Genomic DNA, 16,618 nt, shown 5'->3' on the forward strand with positions numbered 1-16,618 from the left:
TTCGTTCACAACAAATTTACGAGTTAAAAAGAACAGAATTTGTGTTACGCCTATAAAAATCCTAGATATATTGATTGATTTTAATTGATAATATTGATTTTCTAATTTGAAGTCTTTTACTTCGAAAGTTAAAAAATGTACTACTTGGTGTTAGCTGTAATTGTGGTGTTGCTGTCAATATCGTGGATGTTTCCGATAACTATATTTCATGTTTTGATGAGGTAAAAATCAATAAATGCTGGTGTAGGGGGAGGCACATTTAACGTATTTCTTTAATTACATATTTAACTATTTGCATTGGCTGATATTCTTTATGGTTTTGTTTAGGTTTTTTTTTTTTTTTCAACCACCTTATTTTAATAGACTGTCATGTCTTAATAAAATATTTTTGAAACATTTTCTTTTGAAAAAAATATTTCATAATTTCAAAGAAAGCTTAAATTTTTTATTTGATTAGAATACTGAATACAAGAGTACGAGTCGAAATTTTTGTGACTCTTTTTCATGCTTGATAAATTTCACTTTTTTTGACTTTGAAGATTGCTTGTTCTATTTTCTCTATATTTCTTAATTTTCAAGGTTGCTTGTTCTATTTTCTCCCTTTAAGTCCAAATCACTAACTCTAGAAAATGGTCAATGCTGTGCTTATATTGAGAAAGGGAGTTTAAAGAATAGTAAAGTAACTGTGTTAATGTTACATGGGTTTACAGCATCAAAAGTTAACTATATTCAACTGGGGAAAAAGTTTGACAAATCATATCACTTGATAGCCATCGATTGGCTTAACCATGGAGGTTCTACTCAAATAAAAGAATTAGTCAAGGTTGAAGATGTAGTCAACTTTGTGCATATGGTAAGTTCAATGATAATGTTTTATAACATTTAATTTGCAAATATGATCATTTTATAAAACTAATGCTTAATGATAGATCAGGACCACTTTCGATAAACACAAAAGGGAAATATTTCCACAACTTGTTTTAAGCTGTTAAATTGTTATTGCTTTTTGTTTTCTTTTATAAAAATGGAATTAATCATAAGGCTGTGTAAGTCATCAGTGCTGACACTCTTCATTTTGAATCCATTAAAATTTTTTTCAAAATTTTTGTTCTGACTAAAGTTATCAAAAAAGTTTGTTCTTTTTTTTTTTTTTTCCAATGAGTTTCATCATAAGCAGGATTTTTTATTTTTTAATAGTTTATACCATTTAGTTGTTTTTTCACAGTTGCAAAACTTTAAGCAGTTATGTAACAAAGTTATAATTGGTTTTTGTAATTCTTCCATTTTCAATATTATCATTTTCTAAAAACAAAGGCTTTTTGTTTTATCCTCATAGTTTGTTGAAAAAGCTTGTCTTACTGGTCGAAAGTTTCATGTTGTTGGACATTCAACTGGTGGATTTATTGCAGTTCATTATGCTATTAGGCACCCACAGCAATGTGGTATTTTGTTATTTTTTTGTTTGAATATTTCAGAAGTTAAAGTTTGTAGGTTTTCAGTTAAATTTTTGTTTTTTAAAATAGAATGTTGCTTTTTTTGCCTTAAATTTAATATCTTGTTAGATATTTAAAGGATATGCAGTAACTAAATAAAAGTTTATTACATTTGTAAAGCTTTACATCTTTTTCTGTGTAGCATCCCTGTCACTTTTATCTCCTTTGGGTGTTTTAACAAGTGAATTTATTGATGAAGACTTCTTTCTTTCACCAAAAAATAATGAAGAGTTTAAAAAGCTTATAATGTTAGCTTCCAGTGGAAAAGGTAATCCGCTTCCTCCATTTTTGATGAATGCAGCAAGACTTCAAAGATGTTCAATGTCTGAAGTTTACCTTCAAGGTTTTTTACAGTTGATATTTTTATCTTTATATTACATTATTATACTTTTTTAACAGTATGTTATATTAAGCTTTTGAATTTTTAAAATCAACATCTTTGGGTCAAATCATTATATTTCAACCAATGGCCTGTGGGGTACCATCTCTGATTTTCCTGATTTTTACATATCATTATCTACACAATGTAAATAGGTTAAATGTGCAATTTCAGAGTTCCAAGTGCAGCGGTTTAGAAATTATAGCCTTACAAACACTCTCAGGTAGCCCCCCTCGGTTCCTCGAATGGTAAAAACAGACAACTTTAAGGCCTTATAACTTTTTTCTAACTTTCAACAAGTGGCTCGTTTTTTCTAGAACTATTTTCTAGATATTTCTGTCTTAAAAATAGTGATTTTCATTAGCTTGTGCCATGTTAGAAAAAAACTACAGCCTCCTCAACTTTGGAAAAATTCTGAAAAATCCTAAAAAAAGGCAAAATGAAGTTAACCGTAGTATTTTTCTATTCATCAACAAGTCCTTACATGTAAGTTTTCTGATTAGCTACAATTGTCTGCAACAAATGGGCAAAATATAAGCAGCTTGTTACATTTTAGAAATCAGTTTTATCTAAAAATATATAGCCCACTTGACTAAAAAGTCCCATTTTCAGCCATTTGGGGATAGCTCGTAAATTTTTCTAACACTTTGTATTGATCTGATATTAACAGCAAATAAGGCCATTAGATCTAACTTTATAAAAACGTAAACATTACAAACTTGTCATGTTCACAACAAAAATGGCAGCATTTTTTAATAACCCTATTTTTCAATTATCAGGGTTGAAAAGCGTTATTGGAAACCAGTGCCCCTCCAACCTGCCTCCTGGCCCATATGAGAGATATAACCTATCATAAGTCATTTCTTAAAAAAAAACGATATGGTTGGTTACTTTCTCCCTGATCTGGACTTTATACTGGATAGGAGCACAACTAAAGGGGTAATAACTATATAGAGCCTGCATTATTGTTCAAAGGTGATACTCAAAAAAAAATTTAGTTAATCATAAAATTGCAATTTAATCTTTATTATGTTGATTTTTTTATAGTTGATTGAATTGCTAATAATTCAAGGCAAAAGCAGGACAGTGGGTTCATACATTACTGGCAATAAGAAGTAGAACAAGACTAATCAAACCATTATAATATTAATTTGATGTTTTGTTTAAATAAATAAATTTTTTTTACAAAGTATGAGTTTCAATTTTATTAGTTAATTTTAACTATTTATCTAAAAATCCAATGATTCTATATACTATAACTTTTTGCAAATGTAAATATATAAGCATTTATAACTCAAAATAACTTACCTTGATATTTTTCTGTTTAATAAACTTTGTTATTAATTGTTGGATCTTATGTATGTATGTATGTATGTATGTATGTATGTATGTATGTATGTATGTATGTATGTATGTATGTATGTATGTATGTATGTATGTATGTATGTATGTATGTATGTATGTATGTATGTATGTATTTATGTATGTATGTATGTAGAATCAAATCATTACTGAACCTACTTCTCCTACATAACTTCACATAAATTTATACAGAAGAAGGTTCAATAATATTTCATCTTGATTAAATTTATTAGATAAACATGAATACTTGTTCTATTGGTATTGAACTAAAGTTAGATTGTCATAAAAATACATACTGCAGTCAGTCTGAAATTTCAGAAATATTAAATGAAGATAAATAACTGGAATAAAAAATATTCATCTGCATACAATTTGCACTCACCACAGGTTTCAATTTAATAATTACTATTCAATATACCATAAATCATGTTGTGACCCTTTCTCAATTCATTCAAAGATTGTTAAAGGAGACCTGACAACTGTCACTCTGGAGCATAATCAACTGAACTCTAATTTAATTCCTAGGAAAAAGATATGTTTTGGTTGTGTAAGAAAAATCAAGAGCATTGAAGAAGTTGACAAGAGACATGACCCAGATTATATACCACCTGATAACTCTGTCATCCAAATTGATAATATAAATCCTTGTCTTATTAAATTTGGTGTGTCTCCTGTTAAAAGATCATCCAGCATGAGTATGCTACAAATAGACAATAAAATAAAAAAGAAAGTTAAGTTGCTAAATGAATCTTTGAATGCATCTGATTGAGATGAGCTACAAATTAGTATGCTCAAAAGTTCCTCCTTAGATTTTATATGTGTATAGTATATAGAATCATTGGATTTTTAGATAAATAGTTAAAATTAACTAATAAAATTGAAACTCATACTTTGTAAAAAAAATTTATTTATTTAAACAAAACATCAAATTAATATTATAATGGTTTGATTAGTCTTGTTCTACTTCTTATTGCCAGTAATGTATGAACCCACTGTCCTGCTTTTGCCTTGAATTATTAGCAATTCAATCAACTATAAAAAAATCAACATAATAAAGATTAAATTGCAATTTTATGATTAACTAAATTTTTTTTTGAGTATCACCTTTGAACAATAATGCAGGCTCTATATAGTTATTACCCCTTTAGTTGTGCTCCTATCCAGTATAAAGTCCAGATCAGGGAGAAAGTAACCAACCATATCGTTTTTTTTTAAGAAATGACTTATGATAGGTTATATCTCTCATATGGGCCAGGAGGCAGGTTGGAGGGGCACTGGTTTCCAATAACGCTTTTCAACCCTGATAATTGAAAAATAGGGTTATTAAAAAATGCTGCCATTTTTGTTGTGAACATGACAAGTTTGTAATGTTTACGTTTTTATAAAGTTAGATCTAATGGCCTTATTTGCTGTTAATATCAGATCAATACAAAGTGTTAGAAAAATTTACGAGCTATCCCCAAATGGCTGAAAATGGGACTTTTTAGTCAAGTGGGCTATATATTTTTAGATAAAACTGATTTCTAAAATGTAACAAGCTGCTTATATTTTGCCCATTTGTTGCAGACAATTGTAGCTAATCAGAAAACTTACATGTAAGGACTTGTTGATGAATAGAAAAATACTACGGTTAACTTCATTTTGCCTTTTTTTAGGATTTTTCAGAATTTTTCCAAAGTTGAGGAGGCTGTAGTTTTTTTCTAACATGGCACAAGCTAATGAAAATCACTATTTTTAAGACAGAAATATCTAGAAAATAGTTCTAGAAAAAACGAGCCACTTGTTGAAAGTTAGAAAAAAGTTATAAGGCCTTAAAGTTGTCTGTTTTTACCATTCGAGGAACCGAGGGGGGCTACCTGAGAGTGTTTGTAAGGCTATAATTTCTAAACCGCTGCACTTGGAACTCTGAAATTGCACATTTAACCTATTTACATTGTGTAGATAATGATATGTAAAAATCAGGAAAATCAGAGATGGTGCCCCACAAAGTTTTCTTGAAATTGGTTGAAATATAATGATCTGACCCCTTTATAAATATTTCAGTGTATAATGGTATTGTCAAAAATGCAAAGTTTACAGTAAACGACATGAAGAGAATATCAAATATACCATCTTTGTTAGTTTGGGGTGATGAGGATGCTGTAAGAGTTTTTTTTTTTTTTTTTTTTAGTTTAATTGAAATTGTCTGTGAAATGCAACAGTTCTGTATTCCATTTATGTTTAACTTGACCATTTATTCTTTTCCTCTAATTAGGCCATTACTAACTTTTTGTTATACATATTAATTATCAAGATTTAAATTCTTCTAAGTTTTTCTTTGTTAATGAAAAGAACAGCATGCACATCTGATAATAAATAAAATTTGGTTGTGATTTTTTCTGAAGAACAACTTTGCTTAAGTATATTTGGTTTTGGCTTTCAAATGAAAATGAAAATCATGGAGGATTTCTTATAATTTACTTTGGTATTTTTCATCGCTTTAAGAACTGAAACTTGCAACTGGGTTTTTTTTACTCATCTTGCTCATAAGTGAGAAAACCCTTTCTATAGCTGTTTTAGTACCAGGCTGACATAAAATATCTTTTATGTTCATATGAAAGCTGATTTTATATTTATATAATTTATTTAGATAATATTTTAGTGTAAAAGTATTTGAATAATTACACCCAACGACTTTCAGTTGTAACATTCCCAGTTTTGTAATGCTTAGAAGAAAATTTTAAAAAGGTCCAAAAGTTGTGATTTTAATTCATTTGTTTAATTGAAAACCTTTTTCCATCAGCTGCTTGAGTTCCTCTGCTCTTATTTTCTTAGAAATCTTGGCATCAAATTTATCCATAATACAATGTTTGTAATAATTTGTTTTTTTATTACTTTTCAGCTGCTTCCTACAATTCCCGGTGTTGAATTTTTCAAAGCACACTCTCCAAATACAGAAGTTCATGTTCTGAAAGGCTCTGGACATATGATACCAGAAGTGGATGCTAAGGAAGTTTATCATTTAATGGACAGTTGGTTTGTAAGGAATCCTGTAATCTAAACTAATTTGAATTTTTTTTATATTTAAAAAAGTTAAAGTAAAATAACTTTTAGTTTTCAATGTAAAAAGTTTTTATTTGTTGTTGGTTTATATTTTTAAAACATTTATAATTTATTTAATGATTTATAATCCATTTTTTGTTGTTAATTTTTATATACATTTGTTTTTTTCTTTACTCAACAATGTATTTTTGAACTCTACTGAGAAATTTGATACAGAAAAGTGTATAATTTGATCAATCTGCAATACCTTAGGCCTAATATATTACGTAGCGTCCAGGGTGCTACTTTACTTTACTTGGGAGGAAAAAAAAGTACAAGTTTTATACTTGTTTCACTAGATTAAATGTAAATTTAATCTAGTGAAATTAAGTGAAGATTAAGTGTAAATACTTGTTTCATTAGATTCATCAAAAAAAAAAAGTTTAATATTTGACTTTAAAACTATCGTCAATTTAAAACTATGCTTTTATTTATCTGCATATTTTATTTGTGTATTTATTTATGCTTTTATTTATTCTCACATTTTATCTATGCTCATATTTCTGCACGAGTAAAATAACAATTGTTTTGCTATTAAATTTCAGATAAAAAAAAGTTTGATGAAAAATCAGCTGAAAGTTGTTTTCGATGATGAGGAGCAAGTTGTGAATAAAGGTTCTAACTGAAACAGATTCAGATTTGTCTGACACTTTGCGAAAATTAGGTGCAAGACTAATCTGCTCTGCTTAGAAAATAATCAGTAACTTATAAAAAGCCATCCATTGATATTTATAAAAAACTACTTTTGATAAGGCCGACCATTTAAATTTTAGATAAAGAAAATCTCCTTGCATTATCTGATGAAAAAATATTAGTAAATGTTAATGTAAATTTTTTTTTTTTTATGAGTTTTTTATGAATTATTTTATGTACACGAAAGCAATTTAGTTATCGTGTTCTTTTAATAATAAATGTGTCTTGATGCCTAACAAAAACAGTTCTGGAAGGTATATCACAAAAGTTTTTATACCCAAAACTTTGCTATGGAATTTGTTACCATATTCCGTATCATTTTACTTTCCCCAACTTGGTATAAGTAAAATGATATGGGATATGGTCACAAGTTTTTAGGTCCAAAATCTTAGTTTTTTTTCTAATATTTTGCTTCAGTTGATCCTTAAAAAGATGGAGGAGGAGGAGGAGGAGGCAACTCTAGCTTTAGCTTAAAAACAAAAGAAACTTTCTAATGAGTGAGAATTAAAGATTTGGAAAAGGGAATTTCACCTACTTGCAAGGGCTAAAAAATGATTTTTCTAGCGGAGGCCCTTGTTTACACCTTAATTTAAGGTTCGTTTAGCGCTGTATTACTATTTTTGAAGAAAACTAACTCTCAATATACCGAATTAAGATAGAGAATTGTAAAAGCAATTTTAATGAATGTAATGTGTCGTGTGTTTAGATGAATGTAATATTCCTAGTTTTTTCTAATGTATCTTCTTACCTACCAATACCAAAGCCAGTTCCTAACCAGTCTAACCTGAAGAAAAAAGTTATTTTCTGGAAAAAGTGAAATAACTCCTTTCTGACTTATCCGAGCAAAAAGCTGCTTAAAATTTTTTAAAACATGGTAATATCTTGACAACAAGATCAAATTTTATGCATTATTTTTTTTTTCTACATGACAATAGTTGTTTATAATAAATGTACCTTGTGTTCACCACTAAATCTTCCCGCGTTTACAGAGTAAAATATCGAATCCAAACTACGGCTTAATCATTTTACCCCAGTTCTTTGAGGCTGTAAATTTATATTTTATTGTGATCTTTATGTGAATTGTGCTGTAAAGATCATGATTTTTCAAGACAACTCTCTGATTATTTCTTTGCCATTGATTTGTTTTTCTAGTACTTCCGATGGTCTATCATTTCTGAGTAAAACTTTAACAAAAATATCATCCACTTATAACTTCTGGGTGCTATTCTACTTTCTATTGTATGTTTATCTTCATTAATATGCTGGTGTTAAGAGAATTATTTTTAGCTTAATCTAACACTTTACTTCCCATGTTTGTTTTAATAGTTTTTTGGTAAATTTTTATTCACTTTTCGACTCGTTTCATTCCTTGCCATACTTGCTTTATAGTTTGTTAAATTGCCTTTCAAAACACGGATAAGTTTTACTTGTAAAAAAGACTGCGATTCTTTTTTTTGCAAAACGGATGCATATTTTAGCGATAAGATTCAATCCTCGAGACTGTGTGACGAATATTAAATCATCTGTAGGGCAAACAACCACGCGACCGTAGCTGTAAGATATTTTGAAAGAAACCATTTTAAAAACGTCTGGTATACCGAGTAAAGATGAGGTAAGGGTCTTAAGCTGGTCGCTATAACAAATCCCAGTTTAGTTTTCAATAAAAAGAGGACTATTTTTTTCGATTAATCAAACTTTTTTCACAAAATTTTTATGAGCGTGTTTTTGTCCGTCTTTTTAACTTGCCAACATCGAGATCAATACAGAATGTGTATCAAATGTTATCTTCCTTTTCATTAGCCGTATACAACTCCTAAAACGGCGTTCAATATTTTTTTTGCAAACATTTCGAATTTTGTTGACTGTAGAGAATCTCTCGCTTCACAGAGCATACGACACCGTAATTTTGTAACTGTTTTATTATTCTTGTTTTGTATTTCATGGCTAATGATTGTTGAAAAGCATGAAATTTAAGTACAATAAATAGTATTGATTTCTTCGTTTTGTGTGAGTATGTGTGTGTGTGTGTGTGTGCGCGCGCGCGCGTGTGTGTGTGTGTGTGTGTGTGTGTGTGTGTGTGTGTGTGTATATATATATATATATTAGGGTGTCCCAGAAATGCACGGAAAATTTTTTTTTTTTAAATAGTTGATGTCTCACCCTCTGAAAAGTGTCTCTTGAAAATAAAATTTTACTATCGAGTTAGTTCAAAATCCATATCAATAATCTTAAACAATATGCACAAAATGAGTGAAATAAAGCTAGTAATGCAAACTAGTTTAATTATCTCACTGCTGACATAGAGTTTAAAATATTGTTAACAATTACCTATAGAATGACAATCTTTATTAGAGAATGCAAAAAATGTATATTTTTGACCAGTCAGCTCGCTATTTTAAACAAAAGTTTAGAAACAAATTTTACTTTTACTTATTATTATTTGCTGCAGTGCTATTGTCACATGACCAAGTGGCCATTTTGTTTTCTTTTTTTTTTAGTAAACACAATTTGCTCATGTTTTATTGTATATAAGTTGGTGAAAAAAACAAGAAATACAGCAACAATTTTTAAGTTTGTTAACTATTGTACTAATAATATAACAATTATGTAATCATTTTTTAGTTGTATTCTCCAAACATTTCTAAAATATATTAAAATATTTAAATACAATATTAAACTAGTTATACTTAACAAAACATATACTGTTATTGGTACTTGTATTATTTTTTTAGGGTATGGCTAAATCTACAGTAACCAAAAGCAATAACAACATATGGCTTATCGGCTTTCCAAAAGAAACCATCTCAGGTGCTCGCCTCCCTTCAGGCCAAGATGTTATGAAAAATTTTGTATTCTATCACCGTGTACAGAAGCTAAACATTAATAAAGCTGCACAACAAGTGCACGAGCAACTGCTCCCATTTTGGGTAAAATCAAGACTGCCTGTACGACAAAAACATCACATAATACAGAAAATTAAAGATCTGTATGCTGACCAAGTTCGTTTGATGAAGCATCGTAAGAGAAATAACTCTACTGATCAAATGAATCAAAAAGAATACACAAATAAGTTGAGTCAACTTTTTAACAGCAGCCATGCCAACTCTGAATAGTTGATAAAAACTGATGAAGACAGACAGTTTTTGAAATTACAACAACAATCAAGAACGGGATCGATTGGGCCTGTGGACAAAAAACTTATGGTTAAAGAAAAACGAGTTGCTAAACGTCAAAAACAATTTATCAGGGATGTCGATAATGCAGCAAAAGATGCTGTATCAAAAATTGTTTACCGCGGACGGAGTGGGTTCATCATCAACAGCAGAGTCAGCTGCAGACCAACAACTGGACAGTGCAACACATTCAACAACATCATCCGTTTGCCATGATTCTAATGAAGATGATAAATCTGATGAAGAATTTCTTGTACAATCAGCATGCTCAAGTAAAACAAATTCTACAACACAACGCAGACATCGCAGAGACATTATATCTCCCAAAGTTGCAGCTGTGCTGGATAGGAAAAATACCAGCATTAGAAACTCAACTATGATTCTTGCATCGGCCTTCAACAAAGCTGGTGTTCCGATATCAGAGACAATATTTTCCAAGAGTATAATGCATAGACATCGTCAGCGCCGTCGTCAACAAGCTCCAGCTCTTATAAAAGAAAATTATGTTCCCTCAAAATCCATTGTTCATTGGGATGGGAAACTTTTGACCGATGTTACTGGTGTGGTCAACGTAGATCGGTTACCTGTCCTGCTCTCATCACTTGTCGATGTCACTACAAAACTTCTTGGAGTTCCAAAGTTAGCATCTGGATCAGGACGAGCAGCTGCTGATGCAGTTCATGAACATATAAAAACTTGGAAGTGTGAATCAATGGTTATTGGCATGTGCTTTGACACGACAGCTTCCAATACTGGAAAACTCAATGGAGCTTGCACTCTTCTAGAAAAAGTCATGGGACGTAATTTATTATGGATGGCTTGCCGTCATCATATGTTTGAAGTGCTGCTTGCCGATGTATTCAATGTTTGTCTTGGACCATCCACTGGACCAGAAATTTTATTTTTCAAAAGGTTTCGTGAAAAATGGACAGAAATGAACCACACACCAGAAGCCAGATCAACCCCTTTGATAATTGTTTCAGATGCAATTAAAGTATTCATCAAATGTCAACTTGAGGTCAGACATTCATGAGATGACTATTTAGAGTTTCTACTTCTTGCTGCGCAAATGGTTGGGCTGCAAGTTGATGTAGCCATTCGCAAACCTGGTGCACTGCACAGGACACGATGGATGCCATCTACGCATTAAAAATTGAACTATTATTCACCGTAAATAAAACCATTTTTAACTTAACAGCTCGAGAATTACAAGGTATTCAACGTTTGAATCGGTTTATCATTCGTGTTTATCTTCAGTCATGGTTTTCATGCAGGCTCACTGCTGATGCACCTGTGAATGATATTTTGTTGATACAGCGTTTGCATGACTACGGCGATACAGTTCTTGGTTCGACTGGATTAAAAATGATGCTGCGTCATTCTTGGTACATGAGTCCAGAATTGGCAACTCTTGCTCTTTTTTCATCTCTCCTGTCTGACAAATAAAAGACTGCTCTTGTCCGCAAAATACAAGCAGATCGAGGCCCACATCTGATGAAAACACTACCACAAAGTTTTGACAATTTGCGTACGTCTAAAACATTTTTTGAAACATCCAACATTGATGCCAGTTTTCTTGATGTACCTATTGAAAACTGGTCAGATACTCCTTCTTTCCAAGTTGCAGCAGTGTTTGTAAGAAATCTGGTTTGCATCAATGACTCTGCAGAACGGGGAGTAGTGTTGGTACAACACTTCAATGAAACCATCACCAAAGACGAAGAGCAGAAACAATTTTTGCTTCAAGTAGTTGAACAGCATAGGAAAAACTTTGCAGAATATAATCGTGAACTGCTAGCTAAAATTTGAATTATTTGCATAATCTACATAAATGCTTAGTAATTAATATTCAAGCGAACTGAAATTCAATAAAATCTTGTTTTTTCAATCATTTTTGACCTAATTTTTGAAATTAAAAAGTAAAAGGCATTGCAGATTTATATATTTTTTCACAATTATATATTTTGTTTCATTTGTATAAACAAATCATAAAACATTTATAATCATATCATATAACACTGTATCAAAAGTTGGTAGCGAACGATCAAACACCAAAATCGGAAACTTTCGACCCCTTGGGGGACCTCTAAACATTGTCCAAATGGGCTAAAATTTGGCAGGTAAACTACTGTTACCATACAGACATATTTAATGGGGTGAGACATCAATATTTTAAAACTTCATATTTTTGGGACACCCTACTACATAGCTGTCTGTTGACACACAACTTTCCATTCACTCAAATGCCAACAGCTAGAAAGTTAAACACTCTCTCATTTGCTAATACAATCGACACTATCTCTGGTGGCAGTCACACTTGTGTGGAAAGAGGTGCGTACAGTTCAAGTAGATCAATATAATATATGCAACTTTTATTTCATTTTGTTTTATCATGTTTTTTTTTAGTTGTCAAAGCTTGTAACTATTCCTTCTTAGTGTTTTATTTACATAGGAATGTATCTCTTTTGTTTCAGATCATGTCTTCTCTTGATACTTTTCTTTGTAAGTGTCTAAACAGCCCCTGACTCCTTTTGCTATCTATCTTTTGTGGTAATTTCACCCATCCAAGTTAGAGGAAAAACAATGGATTTGTGAAGCAAGAATGTTTTGCATATTTTAAAGTGAAACTTGGTGGTTAAGACAAGCCATGGATCCCTAACAAAGTGTGTAAGGAACATGTTGAGAGTTTACTGATGTGGACTAAAACAACAACTGAAAAGTTTGCAAATAGTATACCCATGTTTCGGCGAGAGCAAAGAGATTATAACAGAGACTTTTGTTTAGTGTAATTCAGGATTTAACAAGAAAAGTAAAAGTAGGAGTAAAGGTTTCGAAAATCTGTCAACTTTCAAAAACACAGTACAATTCTCGCAGTACTTAGAAAGTGACAGTGGCTTTGTGTTTTACCTTCCTGGCTTACTGAACAAATAAGGTCTTTCAATCTACAATCCATATAAATGGCGAATGTTTATTGATAGCTCAAAGCAGAGCTTAAGTGTGTTCTTTTACACAATGGCAAACGAAAATTTTTACCTTAACTACTTGCTCACAATTATTATTACAAAAGCTACATCCATTTTAAAAACACCTGGAACATTGTAGTTATCCTTGTTTTGTTTTTTTAATATTTTTATTGTATTTCAATAACTGTAAATTTTTATAAAACAAGTACACATCTACTAAGCAAAATACTCTTAAAATTTCTTCAAAAAAGGGGGATTCTATGGTTCAAAAATGTGACGTGACAGAGTAAAGCAATGCTGACCAGTATTCAGATTTATGTTTCCTAGAATTTTTAAATAATAGAATTATTATAGTAAAACAGGGTAGAATAAAATAGTTATGACTATGCTTATTCTTTTGTTCTTAATTAATTATTGAATAAACTTTTTGCAAATATTTTTTGATCATGTTGTAGAGGATTTTTTCTGAATAAGATGATATCAAATTTTAATTTAAAAAAAAAAAGTTTTTTTGATAATTTGCTAAGTTTTCGAATGCATGATGATATTTTTTTTCTTTTTTTGAAAAATGGACATATAACTCTCGGAAATTAAATTTTATATTAATGTACTTAATAAGTACACTGGTAGAACTTTTTACGCTGGTCAAGAATCTTTTTTCAAAATTAAATTTGCTATTCATGGAAAAAAGTTATTAGATAAAAACGGAAATGGAGATTTTGTGGGGTTGAATGAAATACACTAATTGCTCACTTGTTAAATGCGGCTTTTATTAATTAAATCTCAAGTGACCAATCAATCTTTATGAATTTTTTGTATAAATTTTAAATCAATTTGTGTTAAATCTATTCTAATATAAAATATGCCTCGAAACAAGTTGCTCTAAAAGAAAAAAGAAAAACCATACACCGAAGAGCAAGTTGCGCTTGCAGTGGCCAAAGTACAAAGCGGTGAATTTTCACTTAACAAAACTGCTCAATCATTCAGCATACCAGTAGCAACTCTTCACAGGCGTGTCCACGGTATAGGTGAAACAATTGGGAGTGGTTCAAACACGAGATTGTCGCAACAACTTGAATCAGCTTTGGTAGATATCCTAATCAAATTATCCTATTGGGGCTTTGGTAGAACTTGCAATGACATCATCACACTAGTTACCAACTATTTGCAAACCAAGGTCAATCTCATTTGTTTCCTAATGGTACACCAGGGAGAGATTGGTATAAGCTTTTGATAAACCGGTGGAGTCATAAGTTAAGCATCAGGGCCATAGGCAATATTTCATCATTCAGAGCCGCTTCTTGTACACAAGAAATAGTTGCAAAGTATTTCAACGCACTGCAAAAAGAATTCAACGAAGCAGTAATCAATGAAAGTACTTCATGTCATTTGTGGAGTTTTAATGAAATTTGATTTTCTGGTGATCAAGGCAAGCAACATATAGTTTGCCGGCGTGGTGCAAAACGACCATTGAAATTGGTTGGCAACAATGAAAAAATTTTTATACAGTTGGAAATTGCATCAATGTTGCTGGTAATCGTCTTGCTCCATATATTATTTTTAAATCAAAAAAACGCCTGTACAGAAATTGGTGCTTTAGTGGTCCAGACGATAATGTTTACGCCATATCTTTATCCGAATGGATAAATGATAAGCAATTTGTGAATTGGCTCACTGGCGTGTATGTTCCTGCCATTAAAAAAATTCCAGGTAGTTAGTTTAATCTTTACTTTAATCAATTAATTACTTAATTAAATAAATCTAATTATAGTTATCCAATTATAGGCATTCATATTTTAGTTGTAGATGGAAATGTGAGTCATATCACCTATCGGCTTGTACTTATTTGCAGGGCTGTGGAGTCGGAGTCGGAGTCGTGGAGTCGGAGTCGGAGCTCATTTTGGCTGGAGTCGGAGTCGGAGTCGGAGTCGGAAAAATTGTACCGACTCCGACTCCGGTTTAAAAAAAATCTTTCAAAGTTTCATAATTTTCATATGGTTTTTATAGATGTTATTCATTAAAATATTTTATGTTCAATCAGTCTAAAGCACAAGTATCAAACTCTAGCCCTCTAGTTGTTACAAAACTACAAATCCCAGGATGCTCTGAAAGCTGACATAATTGGAATTGTATATAATAGTTTGCAACAACTGGAGGACAAGGAGTTTGACATATTATTTTAAGGCCTTTAAAACAGGGGTAAGCAATAGGATATTTTGCTGCTTATCACTGAGAATCATAAATCACCTCCCTTGCGCTCTCCTCTCCCTTCCCTTTAACTAGATAACTTCATGATCCCCCAACTTCCGACTTAAATAGTCTGGCACTGTGCTACATATTTTTAGTAGATAGCTAGGCGTGCCACCACCAAGCACCAAAGAGCTGCTCCACAAACAGAAAGACTGTAAATATTCAATTAACTTTGCATTAGAAAGACTGTAAGTATTCAATTAACTTTGTTTCTCTGGAGAGAGAGAATATTAGAAAATTAGTCATTGAAGAAGCTGTTAAACAAAAAGAAGAACTTAATGAATCTCTCAAGGGACACTTTGTGTTTCTTAACATAGTGAACTATTTTGCAATCAATGTTTAATTCTTTTTTGAAAAAATGAAGTAGTTACCAAGACATTGGCAGTAAAAGACACCAAAACTAATCACATCAATGAATTTTTCCAGGTCTTAGTAGAAAAGGTTCTTAAAGAGTATGAACCTAAAGAAGAAAAAGTTCTTTCTGTCCAATTGACAGTATTTTAAACATGATTTTGACAAATTCATAATGTTATTAGTGACTGCATAAGAGTTTATTGCATAACAAGAGTTAAGAAAGGTTTTTTGTTTAGAAACTGTTTTTTAACAAGTATTGTTTAAAGCACTTAGTGGTTGGATTATTTGTATCATAGTGATGAAATAGCCAATGATAACATTTTACTACAGTATATTTGTTGTTACAAATTGGTTACTTATGAAGGAGTCGGAGTCGGTCCATGATAAAATCAAGGAGTCGGAGTCGAAGTCGGAACAGCAGCTTACCGACTCCACAGCCCTGCTTATTTGTATCAAAAACAATATCTTGTTAATTTGCTTACCAGCTCATTTGTCACACATTCTGCAGCCACTAGATGGCGGTGTTTATTGTCATATCAAAAGAGTTTGGGGCAAACTACTTCAACAGTTTTATGCAGAGACAAAGTTAAGCAACTTATCAAAAAAATGTTTTAGCCAACTGCAAGCAAAACTTTTTAGCTCTGGTGAAGTTTTTACACGCACCCAAATAGTTCGTGGATTTCAGAATACTGGCTTGTTTCCACTCGACATCAGTAAAATCGATCAGTTAAAATTGCTAATTGCTAATACGTTTGAAACACCGTCATCTCAACCTGAGCCTTCGTCATTTCAACCACCAGAATCTATGAAAGTACCACAAGGAAATTCAAAAAGAGGTTGAAAAACAATTGCAATCGGCCCAATCGCTTG

General features: G+C 31.4%; 1 protein-coding gene across 3 annotated transcripts; it reads left to right on the top strand.

Moving 5' to 3' along the window:
• LOC149877083 (monoacylglycerol lipase abhd6-A-like) lies at window positions 1-7,227 on the top strand. 3 transcript variants are annotated; one of them, XM_090074829.1, is made up of 7 exons: window positions 1-221; window positions 580-853; window positions 1,337-1,442; window positions 1,636-1,836; window positions 5,278-5,375; window positions 6,116-6,265; window positions 6,861-7,227. In XM_090074829.1, the coding sequence occupies exons 1-7, from the start codon at window positions 136-138 to the stop codon at window positions 6,939-6,941; spliced, it is 996 nt and encodes a 331-aa protein (XP_089930955.1). In that variant the 5' UTR covers window positions 1-135; the 3' UTR covers window positions 6,942-7,227. The 3 variants fall into 3 exon arrangements, with proteins under 3 accessions (XP_089930955.1, XP_089930956.1, XP_089930958.1); XM_090074830.1 differs by lacking the exon at window positions 6,861-7,227 and having other exon boundaries at window positions 6,116-6,496; XM_090074832.1 differs by lacking the exons at window positions 1,636-1,836; window positions 5,278-5,375; window positions 6,861-7,227 and having other exon boundaries at window positions 6,116-6,496.
• The last annotated feature ends 9,391 nt before the right edge of the window (window positions 7,228-16,618 follow it).

Source organism: Hydra viridissima, unplaced genomic scaffold (assembly GCF_058129835.1).
Source record: "Hydra viridissima isolate aposymbiotic clone 2 unplaced genomic scaffold, HvirCarnegie_v1 scaffold_17, whole genome shotgun sequence".
NCBI lineage: Eukaryota > Metazoa > Cnidaria > Hydrozoa > Anthoathecata > Hydridae > Hydra > Hydra viridissima.

What these genes read in the sequence shown, in the direction of transcription:
- LOC149877083 (XM_090074829.1), top strand. Translation starts at nt 136, where the DNA reads ATGTACTACTTGGTGTTAGCTGTAATTGTGGTGTTGCTGTCAATATCG. An exon ending in GTCTGAAGTTTACCTTCAAG is followed by an intron (nt 1,837 to 5,277) that starts GTTTTTTACAGT and finishes TAAATATTTCAG; the next exon opens with TGTATAATGGTATTGTCAAA. An exon ending in GTTGGTTTGTAAGGAATCCT is followed by an intron (nt 6,266 to 6,860) that starts GTAATCTAAACT and finishes ATTAAATTTCAG; the next exon opens with ATAAAAAAAAGTTTGATGAA.